The sequence below is a fragment of the Chlorella variabilis genome, assembly GCF_000147415.1.
Source record: "Chlorella variabilis unplaced genomic scaffold CHLNCscaffold_11, whole genome shotgun sequence".
NCBI lineage: Eukaryota > Viridiplantae > Chlorophyta > Trebouxiophyceae > Chlorellales > Chlorellaceae > Chlorella > Chlorella variabilis.
The window spans coordinates 463,953-481,105 of NW_005435077.1; the positions used below are offsets into that span (position 1 = coordinate 463,953).

Below are 17,153 nucleotides of genomic sequence, written 5' to 3' on the forward strand. Positions count from 1 at the left end.
ACCTTGTTGAGGCGCAGGATGTCGTTGTCGGTCTTGCCGACGCCCGCCTGCCGCACCGGGCCACGCGGGGTGCTGCCGTTGCCGCCCCTTCCGCCTCTGCCTCCTCTACCGCCTCCATTGCCACGGCGCCCAGGGGGGGCGGAACCCTCCCGTCGCTCCACAGGTTGCCGGGCTGCTTGCGCCCACGCGCGCGCAGCTGCCAGGCGCGGCCTCCCGGCTGCCGCCGCCGCCATGTGCTGCTGCGGCGATGGGCGCGGCGGCTGCAGAAACAGGCCGCCCGCCCGGGGGCAGCCCAGCATTGCGTCCATCTCGGTGGGCTGCAGCTGTTGCGCGCAGGCTGCTCTAGCAGGCTGCCGACTGCGGTCGCGGGTGCATGCACGGCGCAGGGGCTTGCAAGAGGCCCAGGTGCCTGCTCTGGGTGGTTTGCATATGCGGCTAAACGCGCATGAGGGCCCATGCATGCGCTGCATTGCGCGTGTACAACAGGCCACACGGCGCAGTACAATTGTGTTTTTGAACTCGCATCGCCGCGTGCACATCACCATTCCCTCCTGCACATCCCTGCCCCTCCCAGCTCCTCACCTCACACCTGCCACCATGCTGTGCACCGCCTCCGCTCGCCTGGTCACCGCCCCCCTGGGCAGGTCAGCGGGGGCTCGCCTGCAGCGCGCAGCCCGCGTGCAGAGGCGTTTGTGATGCTTGCCTGGCCGTCGCCAATGCAGCGGCGTGCCTGCAGCGCCCCAGACCGTTTCTGTGATCACTTGAATGCCATTTAAACTGAGCCCGTGCCCTGCTCAGCCCCGCCTGACCCCGTGTGCCCCTGCCCGATCCACCACTGCTGCTGCAGGACCTCTGCCGTCTCCCGCCGCTCCGTGCGCAGGGGTGAGCACTGCACCTGGATGGCACCGCTGCATCATGCTGCATTGACCTTCCCAGCCCTTCCTGCCTGTGGCTTGACATGTCATCCTGCATATTGCCCGACGGCGATGATCACACCTCGGGCCACCGGCCTGGGTGGCCACGCTGTGCCGCCTCGCTGACGCATCCCGCGCCGCCGCCACTGCCTGCCCCGCAGCTGGCCTCAGGACCGTGGCCGTGGCCTTCCCCACCGACAGCGAGGAGGTCAAGGACCTGCTCAAGGGCAAGACCACTGAGCTGCAGGACAAGGCCACCGAGGTGGTGGAGTGGGCACAGGTGCGGCGCGTGGGGCTGTGCTCCGCCGATTGTCATTGAAACTTGAACTGCTGGCACGGCTGCGCCCAAGTTGCAGCCTGCCCTGCCCCCATCTAAAGCCTGCGCCCTTTGACAGCTGCGTCACACTCGCCCCTCTGCCGTGTCCTGGGCACAGGCCAAGTGGGAGGAGAGCGACAACAAGCCTGGCCTCGTGGCCACTGGCGGCGCCGCCTTCTTCGGCCTCTACCTCATCTCCGGCCTGGTCAACACGTGAGCGCGGATGTGCCTCTGTTTGGCCTAGCACATGTTGCTGGCAGCATGTTGCGACGTTGCTTGCGCTGCACCTAGCTGTATCCCACGGCCCTTCTTGCTGCCCCGTCCCCTTGCAGTGTTGACCGCCTGCCGCTGATCCACACCGGCTTCGAGCTGCTGGGCCTGTCCGTCACCGCCTGGTTCGCCTACAGGTGGGCTGTCAGCGGTTGGCCGAATGCAATGGTGTAGGGCTTGGCTGCCAGATTTGCAGAGTCACATTGCTTGCGGCCCGCGACGCTCACACTTGCATTATGTTGTGGCTGCCACTACCTCGCAGGTGGTTCTTCGTGGCTGGCGAGAAGGAGGCCATCACCAGCAAGGTGACCTCCATCACCAAGGACATTGGCCTGGACCTGTGAGTTGAGCTGCCGCAAAACTCAAAAGAATTGAATCGATGAATGGATGATCCCTTATGTTATTTGCCCCTCAGCTTCATCTCTGTTAGCGGGGTGGGACGCCACGGCTGTACTTGCGTGCCACCCTCCCTTGTGTACCTGCCATAGCGCCGTCATCTGTTTCTCCAGTTAACATTGCTGCTGTTGTATGTCGTGCTTCCCACTTCCTTTGTTTCATGCAATTGCCACAATTGCTTGTTCGATATTCGCCTTGAGGGGACAGCCCGCGTGTGGCTGCCCCGCGACGCGTTTAATAGTAGTTTAGGCTCAAGGCAACAATGTGATAGGTGGTGGGGGCACCGTGGCACGAGGAGGTTGCATCCCGGGGAGGTTCCGTCTTGCCAGCGCCACGCCCGGCCGCCGGGCAGCCGTCCGCCACCAAGATGCCGCCACGAAGGTGCCGTGAGGCAAAGTCCAGTTAGGGGGATGCCAGAGTAAACTCGCGCACTGATTGACTGACTGAGATTACAGAGAACTGGGCGCTTTAAAGGGTCGGGGACACACAAGCCGTGCCCACTAGCTCGCCGCCGCCAGCCCCCGGGCCCCATCCCAGCTTTCCCATCCTACCTACCTTTCCCAGCCGCCGTCCCCCCGGCCCCCGAGGCCCCTGTCCCAGCTTGCTTGTGTGGGCTTAAAGTCTGGTAAAGCAAGAACTAGCTTGCAACATAGACTCCCCGCCGAAACGGGACGGGAACCGGGCGAAAGCAGAGAAAGCAATAAAACAGGGGTGGAGCAAGGCGACATGCAACGCAAGCAGCTGACAGGGCACGCATCGAAACGTGTGTATGACTGGCAAAGTGGCATGGCGCATTGGGGAGAAACGCAACGGTACGGGAGCATGGGCTGGCCAAACGGCAGTGCGGAACGCTAGGTCACTAGAAAAGCAGGGAAAGGCGCACTATGTATGCAATGAGGGCAGCCCCGGCTCGGGGCCGTTGAGAAAGCAGTGGGCGGGAGGGGGGAGGCCCCGGTGTGGGCGGGCCCCATCGAGGGGGGATGGGGCGCGCAAGCGGCCAGATGGGGCGGGGCGCGGGCGGCAGTGGAGTCCTGCGGCTGGGTGGGATATAGGGCAATGAGCGTTGAGCAGTGTGCGATGAGCAATGAGCAATGAGCAGTGAGCAGCCCCTCCCTAAACAAAGTGAAGCGCAGGACGGGGTCCGGTGGATGGGAGGCAAGGAAACGCGGGGGGTTGCCACGTGCGCTACCGCCGCCGCCGCAGGCAGCACCCCTGCGGCGGCGGCAGCGGCAGCAAGCCGTGGACCCAAACGCCGTGCCGCCGCCGCCGCAGGCAGCACCCCTGCGACGGCGGCGGCAGCAAGCCGTGGACCGAAACTCCGTGCCGCCGAGTCCCGTGGCTGTGGCCGTGGGCTTCTGGCAGGAAACTACGGCCGCAGCTCGGCAGCACGGGGGCGTCGCAGCGTGCCGCCGCCGCCGCCGCGCTGCCCCCCCGGGCACGGCGGCGGCGGCAGCAAGCTTGGGCCCAAACGCCGTGCCGCCGAGTCCCGTGGCTGCGACCGTAGACCGTGGGCCGGAAACTGCGGCCGCAGCTCGGCGGCACGTGGTTCTGGTCAAATCGCCAAGCGTGCAGCAGCGCCGAACCACGCTTCCCGGCCTCGGCGCATGCCTTCAGGGGCCCCCTATCGCTGGGCACACCCCTCCAACACCGAACATGCGCCCGGGGGGGAGGGCGGCCCGGGCTGCCCAGGCCAAAGTGGGCCGCCCTCGAGCAAGAGGCGGCCGGGCTGTGTGCTGAATGAATGAATGAATGAATGCTCTACCTAGCTTTCCCATCCTACCTACCTTTCCCAGCTGCCGCCACCGCCAGCCCCCGGGGCCCCATCCCAGCTTTCCCATCCTACCTACCTTTCCCAGCCGCCGACGACGACCCCCCGGCGGCGGGTAGGAAAGGTAGGCAGGATGGGCAAGATAGGACGGGGCTCCCTGCGGAGCGCCGCTCCCTGGGCTGGGACAGCTAGGAAGCCTGGGAGGCTGCCTGCGGTGGGAAGGCTCAGCTAGGATGAGGCCGGACATGGAGGAGGGGTGCCAGCATCCAAGCTAGGCAGCTGGGAACCAAATTTCATGCCTAGCTAGGACTGATGTCCCAGCTTTCCCAGCTCGGATGTCACAGAACAAAAATGTGTTCTAGCTAGGAAGGTAGGAAATTCGACCGCCTCTTGCCCATTCCTGACTAGCTCTGGAAAATATAAGTAAGAAACCAACCAAGGGCCCCAAAATAAGCAAAAATGACGCGTGATCTGTGATGTTACAGAGGCAATGCTCATTAATGGGCTGGGGGCACACAAGCCGTGCCCACTAGCAAAAATGACGCATGTGTGTGTGTGTTACAGGGATTGGGCACATTAATGTGCTGGGGCCGAACCCGCTAACCCTGCCGGCTGTCCAGAGCGAGGAAAATCTGGCCGCCGATGGCATCCCGGGGAGGCTCCGTCTTGCAAGCGCCATGCCGGTCTGCCGGGCAGCCGTCCGCCGCCCAGATGCCGCCACGAAGGTGCCATGAGGCAAATTCCCAGCTAGTGTCCCGGCTGGGGTTCGAACTCGTGCCTGTGGCATCACCCACCGGCACTCATCCAGCTCCTTATTTAACGTCGCGGCCAACGACGAAAAACGCACTGACTGACTGACTGAGATTACAGAGAACCGGGCCCGAAAAACGCGTGTGTGTGTGTGTGTGTGTGTGTGTGTTACAGGGATTGGGCACATTAATGTGCTGGGGCCGAGCCCGCTAACCCTGCCGGCTGTCCAGAGCGAGGAAAATCTGGCCGCCGATGGCATCCCGGGAGGCTCCGTCTTGCAAGCGCCATGCCGGTCTGCCGGGCAGCCGTCCGCCGCCCAGATGCCGCCACGAAGGTGCCGTGAGGCAAAGTCCCAGCTAGTGTTCCGGCTGGGGTTCGAACTCGTGCCTGTGGTATCACCCACCGGCACTCATCCAGCTCCTTATTTAACGTCGCGGCCAACGACGAAACGCGAAAAACGCATCTGATCTGTGATCTGTGATGTTACAGAGGCAATGCCCATTAATGGGCTGGGGCACACAAGCCGTGCCCACTAGCTCTGGACTGTATGAAAGCATGCAACACCGCCCGGGCGGCGAACGGCGGGCTCAGGGAGCGGTCGGGCGCAAAGGGCGGGGAGGGAGGCGAGGGGCGCCTGATGGCCAGCCCAAGGGCGGCAAGCATACCAGCGGGGGGGAGGGGCAGGTCGAGGACCCGCACACCACCACCACCAGAAAGCGGGCCCACCCACCCCGGCACAGTAGCTGGGAGAGCGGCCAGGCGGGCGGGCGGGGGCCGCAAAGGTGAAGGCGGCACGCGGGAAGACCGGGGGAATGTGTGTGTGTGTTACAGGGATTGGGCACATTAATGTGCTGGGGCCGAACCCACTAACCCTGCCGGCTGTCCAGAGCGAGGAAAATCTGGCCGCCGATGGCATCCCGGGGAGGCTCCGTCTTGCAAGCGCCATGCCGGTCTGCCGGGCAGCCGTCCGCCGCCCAGATGCCGCCACGAAGGTGCCGTGAGGCAAAGTCCCAGCTAGTGTCCCGGCTGGGGTTCGAACTCGTGCCTGTGGTATCACCCACCGGCACTCATCCAGCTCCTTATTTAACGTCGCGGCCAACGACGGAATTGTTTTCGAGTTGAGAAAATTTAAGTCGCTCAAATTAAACAAATATTGGAAATGTGTCATTAATCGCACTAGTGGTATAGTGGTAGCATAGGTCCTTGCCACGGACCAGACCGGAGTTCGATTCTCCGCTAGTGCAGACGTTTTGCCAGTCAAAGCAAGGTTGAGTAGAGGGCCAATGTCCCATTCACCCTCCAATTTTAATTTTAAGTGTGCAAATGCGGCCTCTCGCCCGCAGCTGAACCCCTTTCAACCATGCATGCATCCGGCTGCGGCCAGCTGCCAACAGCACGCGGCAGCAATGTCCTCAGGCGCCGCCATGGCGCCGCTGCCCACGTCCCCGCATGCCAGCTTCTTAGTCACGGGCGGCACTACCTGTGTACAAACAAGCGGGATTGTCGGCAGCCTGTGTGCTCATGCATTGAAGTGAAAAGATCGGGAACATCGGCGCTCCGCAGCCGCAACTCACCAGCGCGCCCAGGTCTCGGCAGGCGGCCAGGTGGCGCGCCGTGAAAGGGCTGTCCCACATGAACGTGTTCATGGCGGGCGCCAGCAGCAGCGGCTTGGAAAAGTCCCAAGCCCTGGACACACGTGAGAGGCGGCGTCACAACATTCAGTATGCATACAGTGGCGGCAGGACCCTCACGCACACATCCCGCACCATGTCTCATTTGCAGCCACGGCACACGCGCCTGGGCAACCCACCCACGCACCTGAACACACATGTGACCAGGTTGTCGCATAGCCCATTGGCCACCTTGGCCAGCGTGTTGGCTGCAAGCAAGCAAGGCCGGGAAAATGTACAATAAGGCGGCTCCTTCCAGCCAAACAAAACTGCTTGCCATCACAGCAAAACCTACCCCCCCACCCACCCGAGAGCGGCGCAATGAGGAAGGCGTCGGCCTGCCGCCACTCATCTTCATCGCCTGTCTGTATCTGTTACACCCATAAGGAGCAAATGAATGCTACGGGCCCAGCTGTGGTGCAGTAGCTGGAAAGGTGAAGGCACCATACACAAACGGGGAGAGAGAGAGGCCTGCGCCGGCGGAGACACACACAAAGAGGTGACAGGCGGCGAGAATGGGCATCACCAACGTCATAACGTTGCGCAATGCCAGCCAGCCATCCGTACGCCATGCACGCTGCCCGCCAGCCATGCACATGCGGCGATGCACGGCACCCAGCCCGCCAGCAGCCACCAGGCCTGCCACGCACCCAACAGCGGTCGGCAGGCCGCCGGCAAGTCATGCTGCCAACGAGGAGAGGGGAGAGAAGGGAAAGCAAACCTTCCTTTCCTGGAGCGGCAGCGCGGCAGGGCAGCAGGCATAAGACAGAAGGGGGATGGACATGAGAAAAGGTGCAAGGAGGGAACATTCAAGAAAACATGGGGAAGGCGAAGGCGGTTCCGAAACGATAAGCAAGGGGAGGAGGGGGGGCGGAGCTGAACGCGGCCGCCGGCAGAGAAGAAAAGGGGTGGGCCGAGGCTGCCAAGGAGGCGAACCCCAAGCGCCATGCCGGTATGTTTTCGGCGCAGCCTCCTCTGACTGACTGAGATCACAGAGAACCGGGCCCTTTAAAGGGCTGGGGACACACAAGCCGTGCCCACTAGCTCTGGACAAGATAGGTATGCAATCAACCAACAGACAGGGCGGCGGAGCGCGGGGCTGCGAGGAGCCGATCGGGCAGCAGGGACAGCGGAGGGTGCCTGGGAGCCAGCCCAATGACTGTCAGAGAGTTGCGAGGAGGGGAAACGGGGGGCAAAAGACAGGAGAAAGAGGGGGATCAAGGGCCAGGACCGCCCAGCAAGGCGGCGCAAGCGGCTCAGAGACGCCACCCACCCCGGCACAGAAGCCGGGGGAGCGGCCAGGCGGGCGGGCGGGGACCACACTGGAGAAGGGGGCAGCCAGCTGCCAACGAGGAGAGGGGAGAAAGGGGGATGCCAGAGAATGCACACCGAGCGGCGGCGCGGCAGGCACAGCAGCGCACGAGCAGGCACAGGTGCACAGGCACTGCAACACACTGCCGGCGGGTCCCCGATGGCGTGACTGCGGAAAAGCGCAACCATCTCCACTGGTTCCTAGCACACCTCGCACGGCGCAATAGCCAGCCAAGGGGCACCACAGCCAGGCAGCAGCCGACGGCACCCAACAGGTGGGGACGGCGGTCTGCGCCTGTTGCAGCGGCTGGCTCGCCTCCACCCTGCCCTCGTTGCTGCGGATCGGGCTCGCTAGTGGTATAGTGGTGGCATAGGTCCTTGCCACGGACCAGACCGAAGTTCGATTCTCCGCTAGTGCAGACGTTTTGCCAGTCAAAGCAAGGTTGAGTAGAGGGCCAATGTCCCATTCACCCTCCAATTTTAATTTTAAGTGTGCAAATGCGGCCTCTCGCCCGCAGCTGAACCCCTTTCAACCATGCATGCATCCGGCTGCGGCCAGCTGCCAACGGCACGCGGCAGCAATGTCCTCAGGCGCCGCCATGGCGCCGCTGCCCACGTCCCCGCATGCCAGCTTCTTAGTCACGGGCGGCACTACCTGTGTACAAACAAGCGGGATTGTCGGCAGCCTGTGTGCTCATGCATTGAAGTGAAAAGATCGGGAACATCGGCGCTCCGCAGCCGCAACTCACCAGCGCGCCCAGGTCTCGGCAGGCGGCCAGGTGGCGCGCCGTGAAAGGGCTGTCCCACATGAACGTGTTCATGGCGGGCGCCAGCAGCAGCGGCTTGGAAAAGTCCCAAGCCCTGGACACACGTGAGAGGCGGCGTCACAACATTCAGTATGCATACAGTGGCGGCAGGACCCTCACGCACACATCCCGCACCATGTCTCATTTGCAGCCACGGCACACGCGCCTGGGCAACCCACCCACGCACCTGAACACACATGTGACCAGGTTGTCGCATAGCCCATTGGCCACCTTGGCCAGCGTGTTGGCTGCAGGCAAGGCCAGGCAAAATGTTCAACAAGCCGGCTCAGCCAAACAAAACTGCTTGCCATCACAGCAAAACCTGCCCCGTCCACCGACCCGAGAGCGGCGCGATGAGGAAGGCGTCGGCCCAGCGGCGCAGCTCAATGTGCACCACCGGGTCGCCCACCGCCCGCCACTGCCGCCACTCATCCTCATCGCCTGCGCCGGCGGAGACACAGAGGTGACAGGCGGCGAGAAAGGGCATCACCACAGTTGTGGGCCAGTGCCAGCCAGCCATGTGTACGCACCCATGCACGCTGCCCGCCAGCCATGCACACGCGGCGATGCACGGCACCCAGCCTGCCACCAGCCACCAGGCCTGCCACGCACCCAACAGCGGTCGGCAGGCCGCCGGCAAGTCCTGCTCCTGCACAAAGTAGGTGGCCGCCTTGGTGGCAATCACCTTCACGTCCGCAAACTGCAGGCAGCAAACAGGGAGCACCCGGCAGCGTATTGAGCATGGGGAACAGCAGGACAGGGCTGTGGTGGCGGGCTAGCTGCCGCAACCAGCGGGGAGCCGCGGGGCGCACCTGAAGCATATGCTCGGCAAGCTGTGCCAGCTTGATCGTCGCCACGCTGCCGGTGGCGGCCAGCAACACGTGGGGACGGCGGTGCTGCTGCGCCTGCTGCTGAGCGGCAGCTGGCTCGCCTGCACCCTGCCCTCGCTGCTGCTGCTGCTGCGGATCGGGCCGAGCGCTCGTATCGGCACCACACCCATCTGCCTCCATGCCTGGCTGCTGCCACCGGGAGGCGGTGCTGGCGCGGTTGCGGCAGGTCTACCTGGCTGTCTGACCCGCGGCTGTCCACGGCGGCGGGTGCTACTGCGGCTGCTCCTTTGGGATGCCCCGCTGCTCGGGGATCCAGTAGCCCGGCAGGCGAGTGGGCTTGGTGGGCGGTGGCGGCGCCTCTCCCTTGGCCTCCGCCTCGGCCTTGCGCCTGGAGTCAAACCGCGCGCGCAGCCGCTCCTGCTCTAGCCGCAGCCGCTCCTTGTTCTGGGCCCTGCGGCAGGCCCCAAACACCATGAAGCAAAGGATCAGAACTGGTGGCAGCGGCTTGGCATGGTAAGCAACAGCGAGGCAACAGCAAGGTGACCTCCAAGCCAACCCTGCGAGCGGTGTGCTGCCCGTGCAGCCACGGAAGGTAGCGCAGCGGCAGCAGAGAAAGCTGTGGCGGCAAAGCGACCACCGCATCCTTCCTTGCTGCCCCGCCCCAGCACCCCGGTGCCGGCAGCGCACCGCTTGGCCACCTTCTCTCCCTTGAAGCAGAGGTTGAGCGCCTTGGCGGTGTCGGTGCACACGCCCCAGTACTTGGCGATGGGGTGGTCGGCGTGGCACTGCTTCAGGGCCAGGATGTACTGCAGCAGCAGGGCAGCCGCACGGCAGCAAGGGATGAAGCAGGGAGCTGGTGCCAGCGGCAGCAGCGGCGGCAGGTCGGGGCGGCGGCAGGACACCAGTGGGCCATCCTGCCGGACGTTCAGAAGCGGGCTTGCTTCATGCAGCACAACCCCGTGCAGTCTGTGAGCGTGGTGAGGCCCTTGCGGCGTCTGGAGACTGGGCCAACGGGGAGACCCACCTCTTTGCAGGCTGGATGCTGGTGCACTTCCAAGGGTGGGTGCATGAGCGTGCTCTGTGCGCAGCCTGTGCGCTGTGTACTGCGAGCCAGGCGCCTGCGGCTATGGGTTTGCGGATGCGAGTCTGGGGTAGTCAGCAGGAGCGACCGGAGGCAGAGCAGGGATGGGGACAGAGTCGACGAAAGGACGAGCCTGCGCGTGATGAGTGGGGCCTTTCTGCTCACGCCTCACGTCAGCCCAGGGCGCCGCCACGCTGGCGCCACCGCTCGTTGTGGTTTCGCTGTGCTCAATGCGCAGTGCTCCCAGTTGGCGCCTGCCGTGCTCTATCTATGCCCTCAGAACTCCAACAACTGCATGTATGTTTTAGTAGACAGGCATCAGGGGCGTGGTCGTCGTCTGCTGAGTGGCTTGGCACCGACGCACGCCGCCGCGTGCACATGTGCGCAAGTCCACGGTGGGAAGTTCAGCTCGGCGTCGCTGTGCCCAACCTATCGCATGTGATTTCACCCTGAACAACTTGGCTGGTTTCCAGCATCAGTAACATCCGGAATGTGCTCGCTGCGTCGCTGCCACCGCACCCGCCCGCCACCTGGCAGCTTCCATCCCTGTTCTAGCCTCTTCGCCGCCCAATTTGGCGGATTCCTCCACTCAAGCGCCGCAAGTCCCGCTAGTCTTGCGCTTCCAGGCCTGATCGCAAGGCGCCAGAAGAAGGACATTCCACACACACTGCGCTTCGGCCAGCATGCAGCATCGTGCAGCAGCGCTGCTCCTATGCCTGGTGGCGGCAGGGACAGCCCCGGCCCGGGCCGCGCGCCCAGCCGCCTCTGCCGCGCTGACCGCCGGCGCCGCCGCCGGCCTGCCCGTGGGCGCCCCCGCCCCCTGGTTCTGCCACAACCTAGACTGCCCCAAGTTCACAGTGGTGAGCAGGGCAGGCTGCAAGCTGCGGTCAGCAGCGCACGCAGTGCAGGCTGGCAAGGGGAGTTCCCTCGATCCCATTCCTTGTCGCACCCGTACCTCGCATCCGCCGCCGCCGCCAACAAGCCCTCCTCCTCCCTGCCAGGTCAACACCACCGACGACTACGAGGTCCGCTACTACGAGGCCGGAGCCTGGGTCAGCACCGACGTGGAGGCCTATGCGTATGCGCTGGGCGTCAGCAAGGGGTTCCAGGTGGGGCATGCATGCGCTTGGTGGGCTGGTTGGGGTGGGTGAGTCCCAACACATTTTAGAGCCAGCAGCGGGAAAGATAGCGGCTGGGCGCCAGGCCCGTGGCAAGGAAGAGGACTGTGAGCCCGCACTTGCACACAAGTTCGCATGCTGCATGGACGGGATGCTGCCGCCGCAGGCGTGCCCTGCCGCCGCCGCCCTGCTCACACCGCTGCTTCACGTCCCGCCACCCCACCCCACCCCACCCCATTGCAGCGCCTGTACCAGTACATTGATGGCGCCAACCACGCCGCCGTCAAGATCCCCATGACCGCCCCCGTCAGGACCCTCATCAGGTGGGGGCGGTGGCGGCGGCCCTGGCTGTTGTGCTCAAGGGGCGGGCGGCGGCGAGCTGCGCGTGGCTGGCTGGGGGCGGGCATCCGTTCACGGCAGGATTGTGCCGGCAGATGGGCTGCATGGGGCTGCATGGGGCTGCAGATGGGCCGCTTCTGGAAGGGGCGCCGCTGGGCTGCATGCTGTGCACGGCAGGGCGGGGAGCCCTGCCGCCGCCCAGCTGTAGCTGCCTGCGTCTGAGCCCCTCCCCCGGATGCCTGCCTGCAGCGCGGCGGCAGGTCCATTCTGCAAGAGCAACTTCACCATCTCCTTCTTCGTGCCCTTTGCCTTCCAGGTAACGATAGAAAACGAAAACTGAAAAAGAAACCGTTGTTTCGGTTTCGATTTTACTGTTTGCGTTGCTCCCCTGCAGAAGGACGGCGCCCCCAAGCCCAACAACCCAGACGTCTACCTGGACCACTCCCCTGCCTTCACCGCCTTTGTGGCGCAGGTGCGCGGTGCCTGCCCCGCCTGAGCTGCCTCGCCCGGCCCGCTTGCCGCTGCATGTGTCTGCCTCCCTGACACACACACAATCCACACACGCATACACCCTCCTGCAGTCTGGCGGCTTTGTGATGGACGACTTCTCGGTCACCCGCATGGCCAAGAGGCTGACAGATGTGGGTGGCGGCGCTGCCATGCCGCTGCTGCCGCTGCTGGCGCCGCTCCTGATCCCGTTGCCGCTGCTCAAGCCAGCGCCTGCGACGCGTTCTTGCGCGCTGACGTTCCTTGCACCCTGACGGAGTGCACCCACCCTCTGTGTGCAGGCGCTGGACCGCGACGAGCAGCCGTACAACGCCGACACTTTCTTCTTCGCAGGTGGAAAGGCGGGGGGACGCTCCGGTGCCGCTCTGCCAGCGTGCCGCTGCCTGCGTGGCGCGCCGCACGCTGCTCTGCCGCCTGATGCCCCTGGCTGCCGGCCCCCGTGCTGCTGCAGGCTACGACCCGCCCTTCCGCCTCATGGGGCGGCACAACGAGGTGTGGGTGGTGGCGGAGGAGGAGACCGGCGCGCAGACAAGCTAGGGAGGCGGGCCACAAGACGTTCCGGGAACGGGCCCAGAGGCGGCGGCTTTGCGCCTGCCGGCAGCCACCTCTGATCGCCAGATCTGACGGCCCTTTTTGGCCTGACAGCTACGCACCCTTTTGGTATGTATGTTTCACATTCAGCAGGCAATCAATCGCATGCCATTCTTCATGCAAGGGGGGTCAAGATGTAAAGGTGATTAGGAGGATTTTGGACGACTCGGCGGGCCCCTGCCGAATGTAGCAGGTGCACACACCAGAGCCGACTTCAGCAGGGCAAGCACGTGTGGCGGGAGGTCACGCAAGGCAGGGGTCACGCCAACGCAGAGGGTTGGTTTCCGCGGCATGCACATCTGAAATTGTGTATGTGTTGTATTGTATTGTACTGCCCCAGCATACCCCTACATGCCCCCGGCCAGGCGCCTGCCCCCGCTGCCGCGCCCGGCGGCCGCCGTCACGCTGGGCTCGCTGGCAGGCTGGGCAGCCCCCACGGTGGGGGCCTCTCCGGCGGGCTGTGTTGCGGCCTCCACGGCGGCCAGCTGGGCGGCGGCGGGGCAGCGGCCGCAGGACAGGTTGCAGTAGCTGCCCACCACGAGGTAGGTTGAGTTGCAGGCGCCAAACATGCGCTGCTCCTGCGCACACAGCCGGCCAGGTGGGCGGGGCGGTGGGGGGCGCGGGCGGGAAGAAGCGTTGGCAGGGCGCGAGCGCAGTATGACTATGCAGCCCAGCAGCAGCGTCGGGAGCGGGGCGGCCTGGCTCCTTTTTGGAGGCAGGCGCGAGGCCGGGGTGGTGCCTGTGAGCCGGCGCACGCGCGTCCCCGGCGGCACCTCACCATGCACGTCACTCCGTCGGGGGTGGGCACATCGCCGCACAGCGCCTGCACCGCGGCGCCGCCCTGCTGCTGGCAGGCGCCGCAGGTGGCGCGGCAGTAGCCGCCGCGCTGCACGTACGGGCTGCCGCACCGCGCGCCGGCCAGCGTCTGCGGCGCAGGCGCGGGGTGCAGCGGCGGCGCAGCAGCGGCGGCAGGGTCAGAGGGGGCGGGAGGAACCAGCTACGCAGCGCTGCGAGCAGAAGCCTGGGCGGGGGACGGCGCTGAGGTGTGCGTCTGAGGCTCCCCGGGTGCCCCATCCTGCCCCTCCCCCCCTACCTGGCTGCACGGCGTGCCGTCGGGTGTGGCGATGTCGTCGCACAGCGCGTCGGCGGCGTCGGGGGCGCAGCTCCCGCACGTCACCGCGCAGAAGCCTGTGGCATTGAGCGCGTCGCACATGCCCCAGGCCTGCTGCTCCTGGCAGGAGAAGAGGCCCGGCGGCGCCACATCCACTGCAGGCGGGCGGGCGGGCAGGCAGGGGAGGGGAGAGGCGTGGCAGAGGCCGGAGGAACACCCCGGCCCCGAGCTGGAGGGCCGGCATGCGGGCCGAGCGGCTGGCGCCGGGAGGGCTGCCCTGTGCGTCGCCCGCTCACCGCAGGCGGGGACGGCAGTTGCATTCTCAGTGCCGCCCACAGCGCCGATGCCCTCCACTGCGCGGCAGCGGCGGCGGGCAAGAGAGCAAGGGGGAGCTCAGCGGGCAGCTTGGCGGGGCACTGCCGGCAACACCACCGCGTGCAGCGCTCTCTCACCCGCTGCCACGGAGGCGCCGCCGGCCTGGCAGGCGCCGCAGGTGGCGGCGCAGTAGTTGCCGGCGCTCATCCAAGACTCAGAGCACTGCACACACCACACACACGCACACACACACACATGGGCGCATGGGCGCAAGCCGCCCGTCGGCGGCTCCCAGCAGCTCGGAAGGCGGCTGGCCAGAGGGGCGCTCCCTTGCCGAGTGGCCAGGCAGGCAGCTCCCCAGCCGGCTGTTCCAGCCAGCCGGGCCGGCTTGCCTTGCCCCACGCCTTCTGCTGCGCGCAGGTGAACGCGCCCGCCGGCTGGTTGTCGCGGCACTGGCCGGCGGGCGCGCACTGGCCGCAGGTGGCCCTGCAAAAGCCTCCAACCTGCACCCAGGCCTCGGAGCACTGCGCCAGGGGCGGCACAGGGCGGCAGGCAGCAGCAAGCATGAAGGGCCTGGCGGCTGGGGCGGGCGCTGCCCTGGGGCGGGCGCTGCCCTGTACTTGCAGTAGCGGGGGGCGCGCTCAAAGCACGCCTCCCCCAGCGAGCCTCCAAAGCCGCTCCCTGCCAGCCCCCCAGCCACCCCACCTTGCCCCACGCCTTCTGCTGCAGGCAGGAGAAGCCGCCAGGCGGCGCCACGTCGGTGCAGCCGGCAGACGCCACGCCCGGCTGCGGCGCCGGCTGGCTGCAGCGCCCGCAGGTGGCGGCGCACCACCCCGCCTGCGCCATCCACCCCGCGCCGCACTGCCCCCACAGCTTCTTCTGGGAGCAGGTGCTGCCGTCTGTGGGCTGCGCATCCATGCAGGTGCCGGTGGGGGTGGGGGTGGGGGCCGGGGGCGGGGGTGGGGGTGGGGTGCCGGCAGCCACCACATCATCATCCTGCTGGGGGCTGCAGCGGCCGCACGTGGCGGCACACCACCCTGCCTGCGCCATCCAGCCCACGCCGCACTGGCCCCACGCCTTCTTCTGTGCGCACGTGCTGCCGTCTGCACGGCAGGGGGGGCCGGCGGGCACGTAGAGCTTGCCTGCATCCTCCCAGCCTTCCAGTCACCCTGCCTTTCTACCAGCTCTGGAGCGGCTCCCGCAGGCAAGCGGGCCCTCCCACCCGTGGGCTGCACGTCGGCGCAGGAGGCGGAGCCGCCGGCGGGGGCCGGGGCGCTGCTGGGGGCGGCCGGCGTGGCGCGCATGGCGGTGCTGCCGGGCAGGGCATCGGGGATGTCGTCCCGCTGCGAAGGAGAGCCCAGGCAGGAGGGCGCAGGCAGCAGGGTGTGGGTGTGAGGTGGGATTATTGCTGGCTCACAGGCTCCCCATATCTGTCAACGCTCTCTGTCTGTCTCTCTCTGCCTGCCCACTCCAAACCAAAGCGTTTGCTATGTGAGTGACACCGCCCCAGGACCCTGCGACCCGCCCCCACCTGTTCCGGCATGGGGCAGAAGGCGCCGGAGCAGGAGAGGGTGGTGGCGCGGATGGAGTAGAGCAGGGAGAAGAAGCGGGAGCCGCGCACGCACACGCCGCCACGGCAGAAGTCGATGTTCTGTGGGCAGCAGGGAGGGGCAGGCGGTGCGGCAGTGCAGCGGCGGCGGTACCTAGTGCAGGCATAGCGCGGCAGTGCAGGTGGGGAGGTGTATGATGAGTGTTTGGGGCAGGGGGCGGCCAGGCAGGGCACACCTTGGTCTCGGAGTTGCCGGGGTCAACCTGCGCCGCAGGGCAGCACGGCGGGGAGGAAGCGCTTCACGTGTGCGGCCGGCAGGCAGGGTGACCTCCCCGCCTCCGCGGGTGCCATGCGGCTGCCACCGGTGACGCCATGGCTGCGCGGGTGTGGGGCGACTGCTGGGGACTTCCCGGCAGCCCCCAGCGCCACCACCGTCACCCCCACCCCCACCCACCAGCTTGAGGAAGAGGTGGTGGCCATCAAAGAAGTAGGACAGTCCGTCGCCGTTGACCACCTGGCTGAGGGAGGAGGCCTGGGCCAGCCCCCGGCTCAGGCCCTTGAACCATTTGAAGGTGCGGGACACCTGGAACTGCGCGGCGCAAGCGGGGCGGGGCGGGGCGCAGCGGTGCAAGCCGGGCACAGCAAGCGCAGCAAGGTGGGCCTCGTGCCGCGCTGGGCCCGGGGTGGGAAGCCGAGGAGGCACATCGGCCACGCGCCCTCCTGCCCGCGTGGCAGCAGGGATTCCCAGCCGCCCGGGCCCCACAGGCCCGCTTGGCGAGGTCGGCTTGACCGAACGCCCCGCCCCCGCACACCTTGGTGCCCTGCGGGTAGCGTGTGGCGAAGATGATTTGTGAGCCCACCGGCACCTGGCTGAGCCACAGCTCCTGGTACTTGGGGGCGCCGCCGGCAAAGTGGAAGTACCAGCCGGTGTTGCCTGCGGGTGGGGCAGGCACGTGGGCAGGCAGGCGGGAGTGCAGGGAGAGGGGCAAGCAGTGGAATGGTGTGAGGCTGATGGAGGCAGCCGAGTGGAAAGGTGCGAGGGCGGCCCCCTGCCCCCCCTCTCTCTCTCTCTCTCTCTCTCTCTCTCTCTCTCTCTCTCCCTCCCTCGCTTCATCCCCGCCCACCTGTCACCCCCGTGACGCCCTCGTTCTTGGTGATGTCCATCCTGCGCGCCTGCGACCCGCGGTAGCCAAACAGGGCCACGTAGCCAATCTCGTTGGCGGGGGTGGGTGGCACCGCGGAGCCTGAGGGGCGCGGCGCGGGGGCGGGGGCAGCGCAGGGAGCAGCGCCCATGGCGGGGCGGCATCATGCGGTGACACGGGATCGCCGTGTGCGGTGCGGGAGACAACGAGGATGAAAGGAGGCACACCGGTGTGGCGCAGGCTGCTCACCCATGTCTTTCTGCTGCCCCCCGCCCCGCCTCCTCCGGTGCCTCTTCCCCTCCCCTGCCCCGCCCTGCCCCGCCCGCCTTCCCCTCACCCATGTCCCACGGCTTGGTGACCCCGGGGATG

At 66.4% G+C, this 17,153-nt stretch overlaps 4 protein-coding genes across 4 annotated transcripts in view; 2 read left to right on the top strand and 2 right to left on the bottom strand.

Moving 5' to 3' along the window:
* Window positions 1-561: 561 nt before the first annotated feature.
* On the top strand, window positions 562-2,148 carry CHLNCDRAFT_59680 (hypothetical protein). The gene is made up of 6 exons (XM_005847211.1): window positions 562-644; window positions 848-882; window positions 1,076-1,194; window positions 1,349-1,443; window positions 1,563-1,637; window positions 1,763-2,148. Exons 1-6 carry the CDS (start codon window positions 598-600, stop codon window positions 1,842-1,844), a joined length of 453 nt encoding a protein of 150 aa, XP_005847273.1. The 5' UTR covers window positions 562-597; the 3' UTR covers window positions 1,845-2,148.
* Window positions 2,149-9,717: 7,569 nt separating this feature from the next.
* Window positions 9,718-10,100, bottom strand: CHLNCDRAFT_15699 (hypothetical protein; the record flags this gene model as incomplete). The annotated part of the gene is made up of 2 exons (XM_005847361.1): window positions 9,718-9,837; window positions 10,056-10,100. Coding segments are annotated over 2 exons (165 nt in total), but the record flags the coding sequence as incomplete, so codon positions are not given.
* Window positions 10,101-10,704: 604 nt separating this feature from the next.
* CHLNCDRAFT_57955 (hypothetical protein) lies at window positions 10,705-12,613 on the top strand (the record flags this gene model as incomplete). Its single annotated transcript, XM_005847212.1, has 8 exons — window positions 10,705-10,972; window positions 11,114-11,221; window positions 11,474-11,553; window positions 11,819-11,885; window positions 11,964-12,041; window positions 12,151-12,210; window positions 12,358-12,409; window positions 12,528-12,613. Exons 1-8 carry the CDS (start codon window positions 10,796-10,798, stop codon window positions 12,611-12,613), a joined length of 708 nt encoding a protein of 235 aa, XP_005847274.1. The 5' UTR covers window positions 10,705-10,795.
* A 401-nt stretch (window positions 12,614-13,014) lies between these two features.
* The window catches only part of CHLNCDRAFT_134306 (hypothetical protein), a gene marked incomplete at both ends in the record, with an annotated part of 10,544 nt that continues 6,405 nt past the window's right edge, over window positions 13,015-17,153 (bottom strand). The window contains 13 exons of the mRNA XM_005847362.1: window positions 13,015-13,245; window positions 13,446-13,592; window positions 13,761-13,933; window positions 14,075-14,131; window positions 14,231-14,315; window positions 14,597-14,617; window positions 14,799-15,196; window positions 15,316-15,436; window positions 15,625-15,744; window positions 15,879-15,905; window positions 16,097-16,231; window positions 16,455-16,576; window positions 16,767-16,886. Of these exons, the coding sequence (XP_005847424.1) occupies window positions 13,015-13,245; window positions 13,446-13,592; window positions 13,761-13,933; window positions 14,075-14,131; window positions 14,231-14,315; window positions 14,597-14,617; window positions 14,799-15,196; window positions 15,316-15,436; window positions 15,625-15,744; window positions 15,879-15,905; window positions 16,097-16,231; window positions 16,455-16,576; window positions 16,767-16,886 (1,757 nt within the window). The remainder of the gene's footprint in view (window positions 13,246-13,445; window positions 13,593-13,760; window positions 13,934-14,074; window positions 14,132-14,230; window positions 14,316-14,596; window positions 14,618-14,798; window positions 15,197-15,315; window positions 15,437-15,624; window positions 15,745-15,878; window positions 15,906-16,096; window positions 16,232-16,454; window positions 16,577-16,766; window positions 16,887-17,153) is intronic.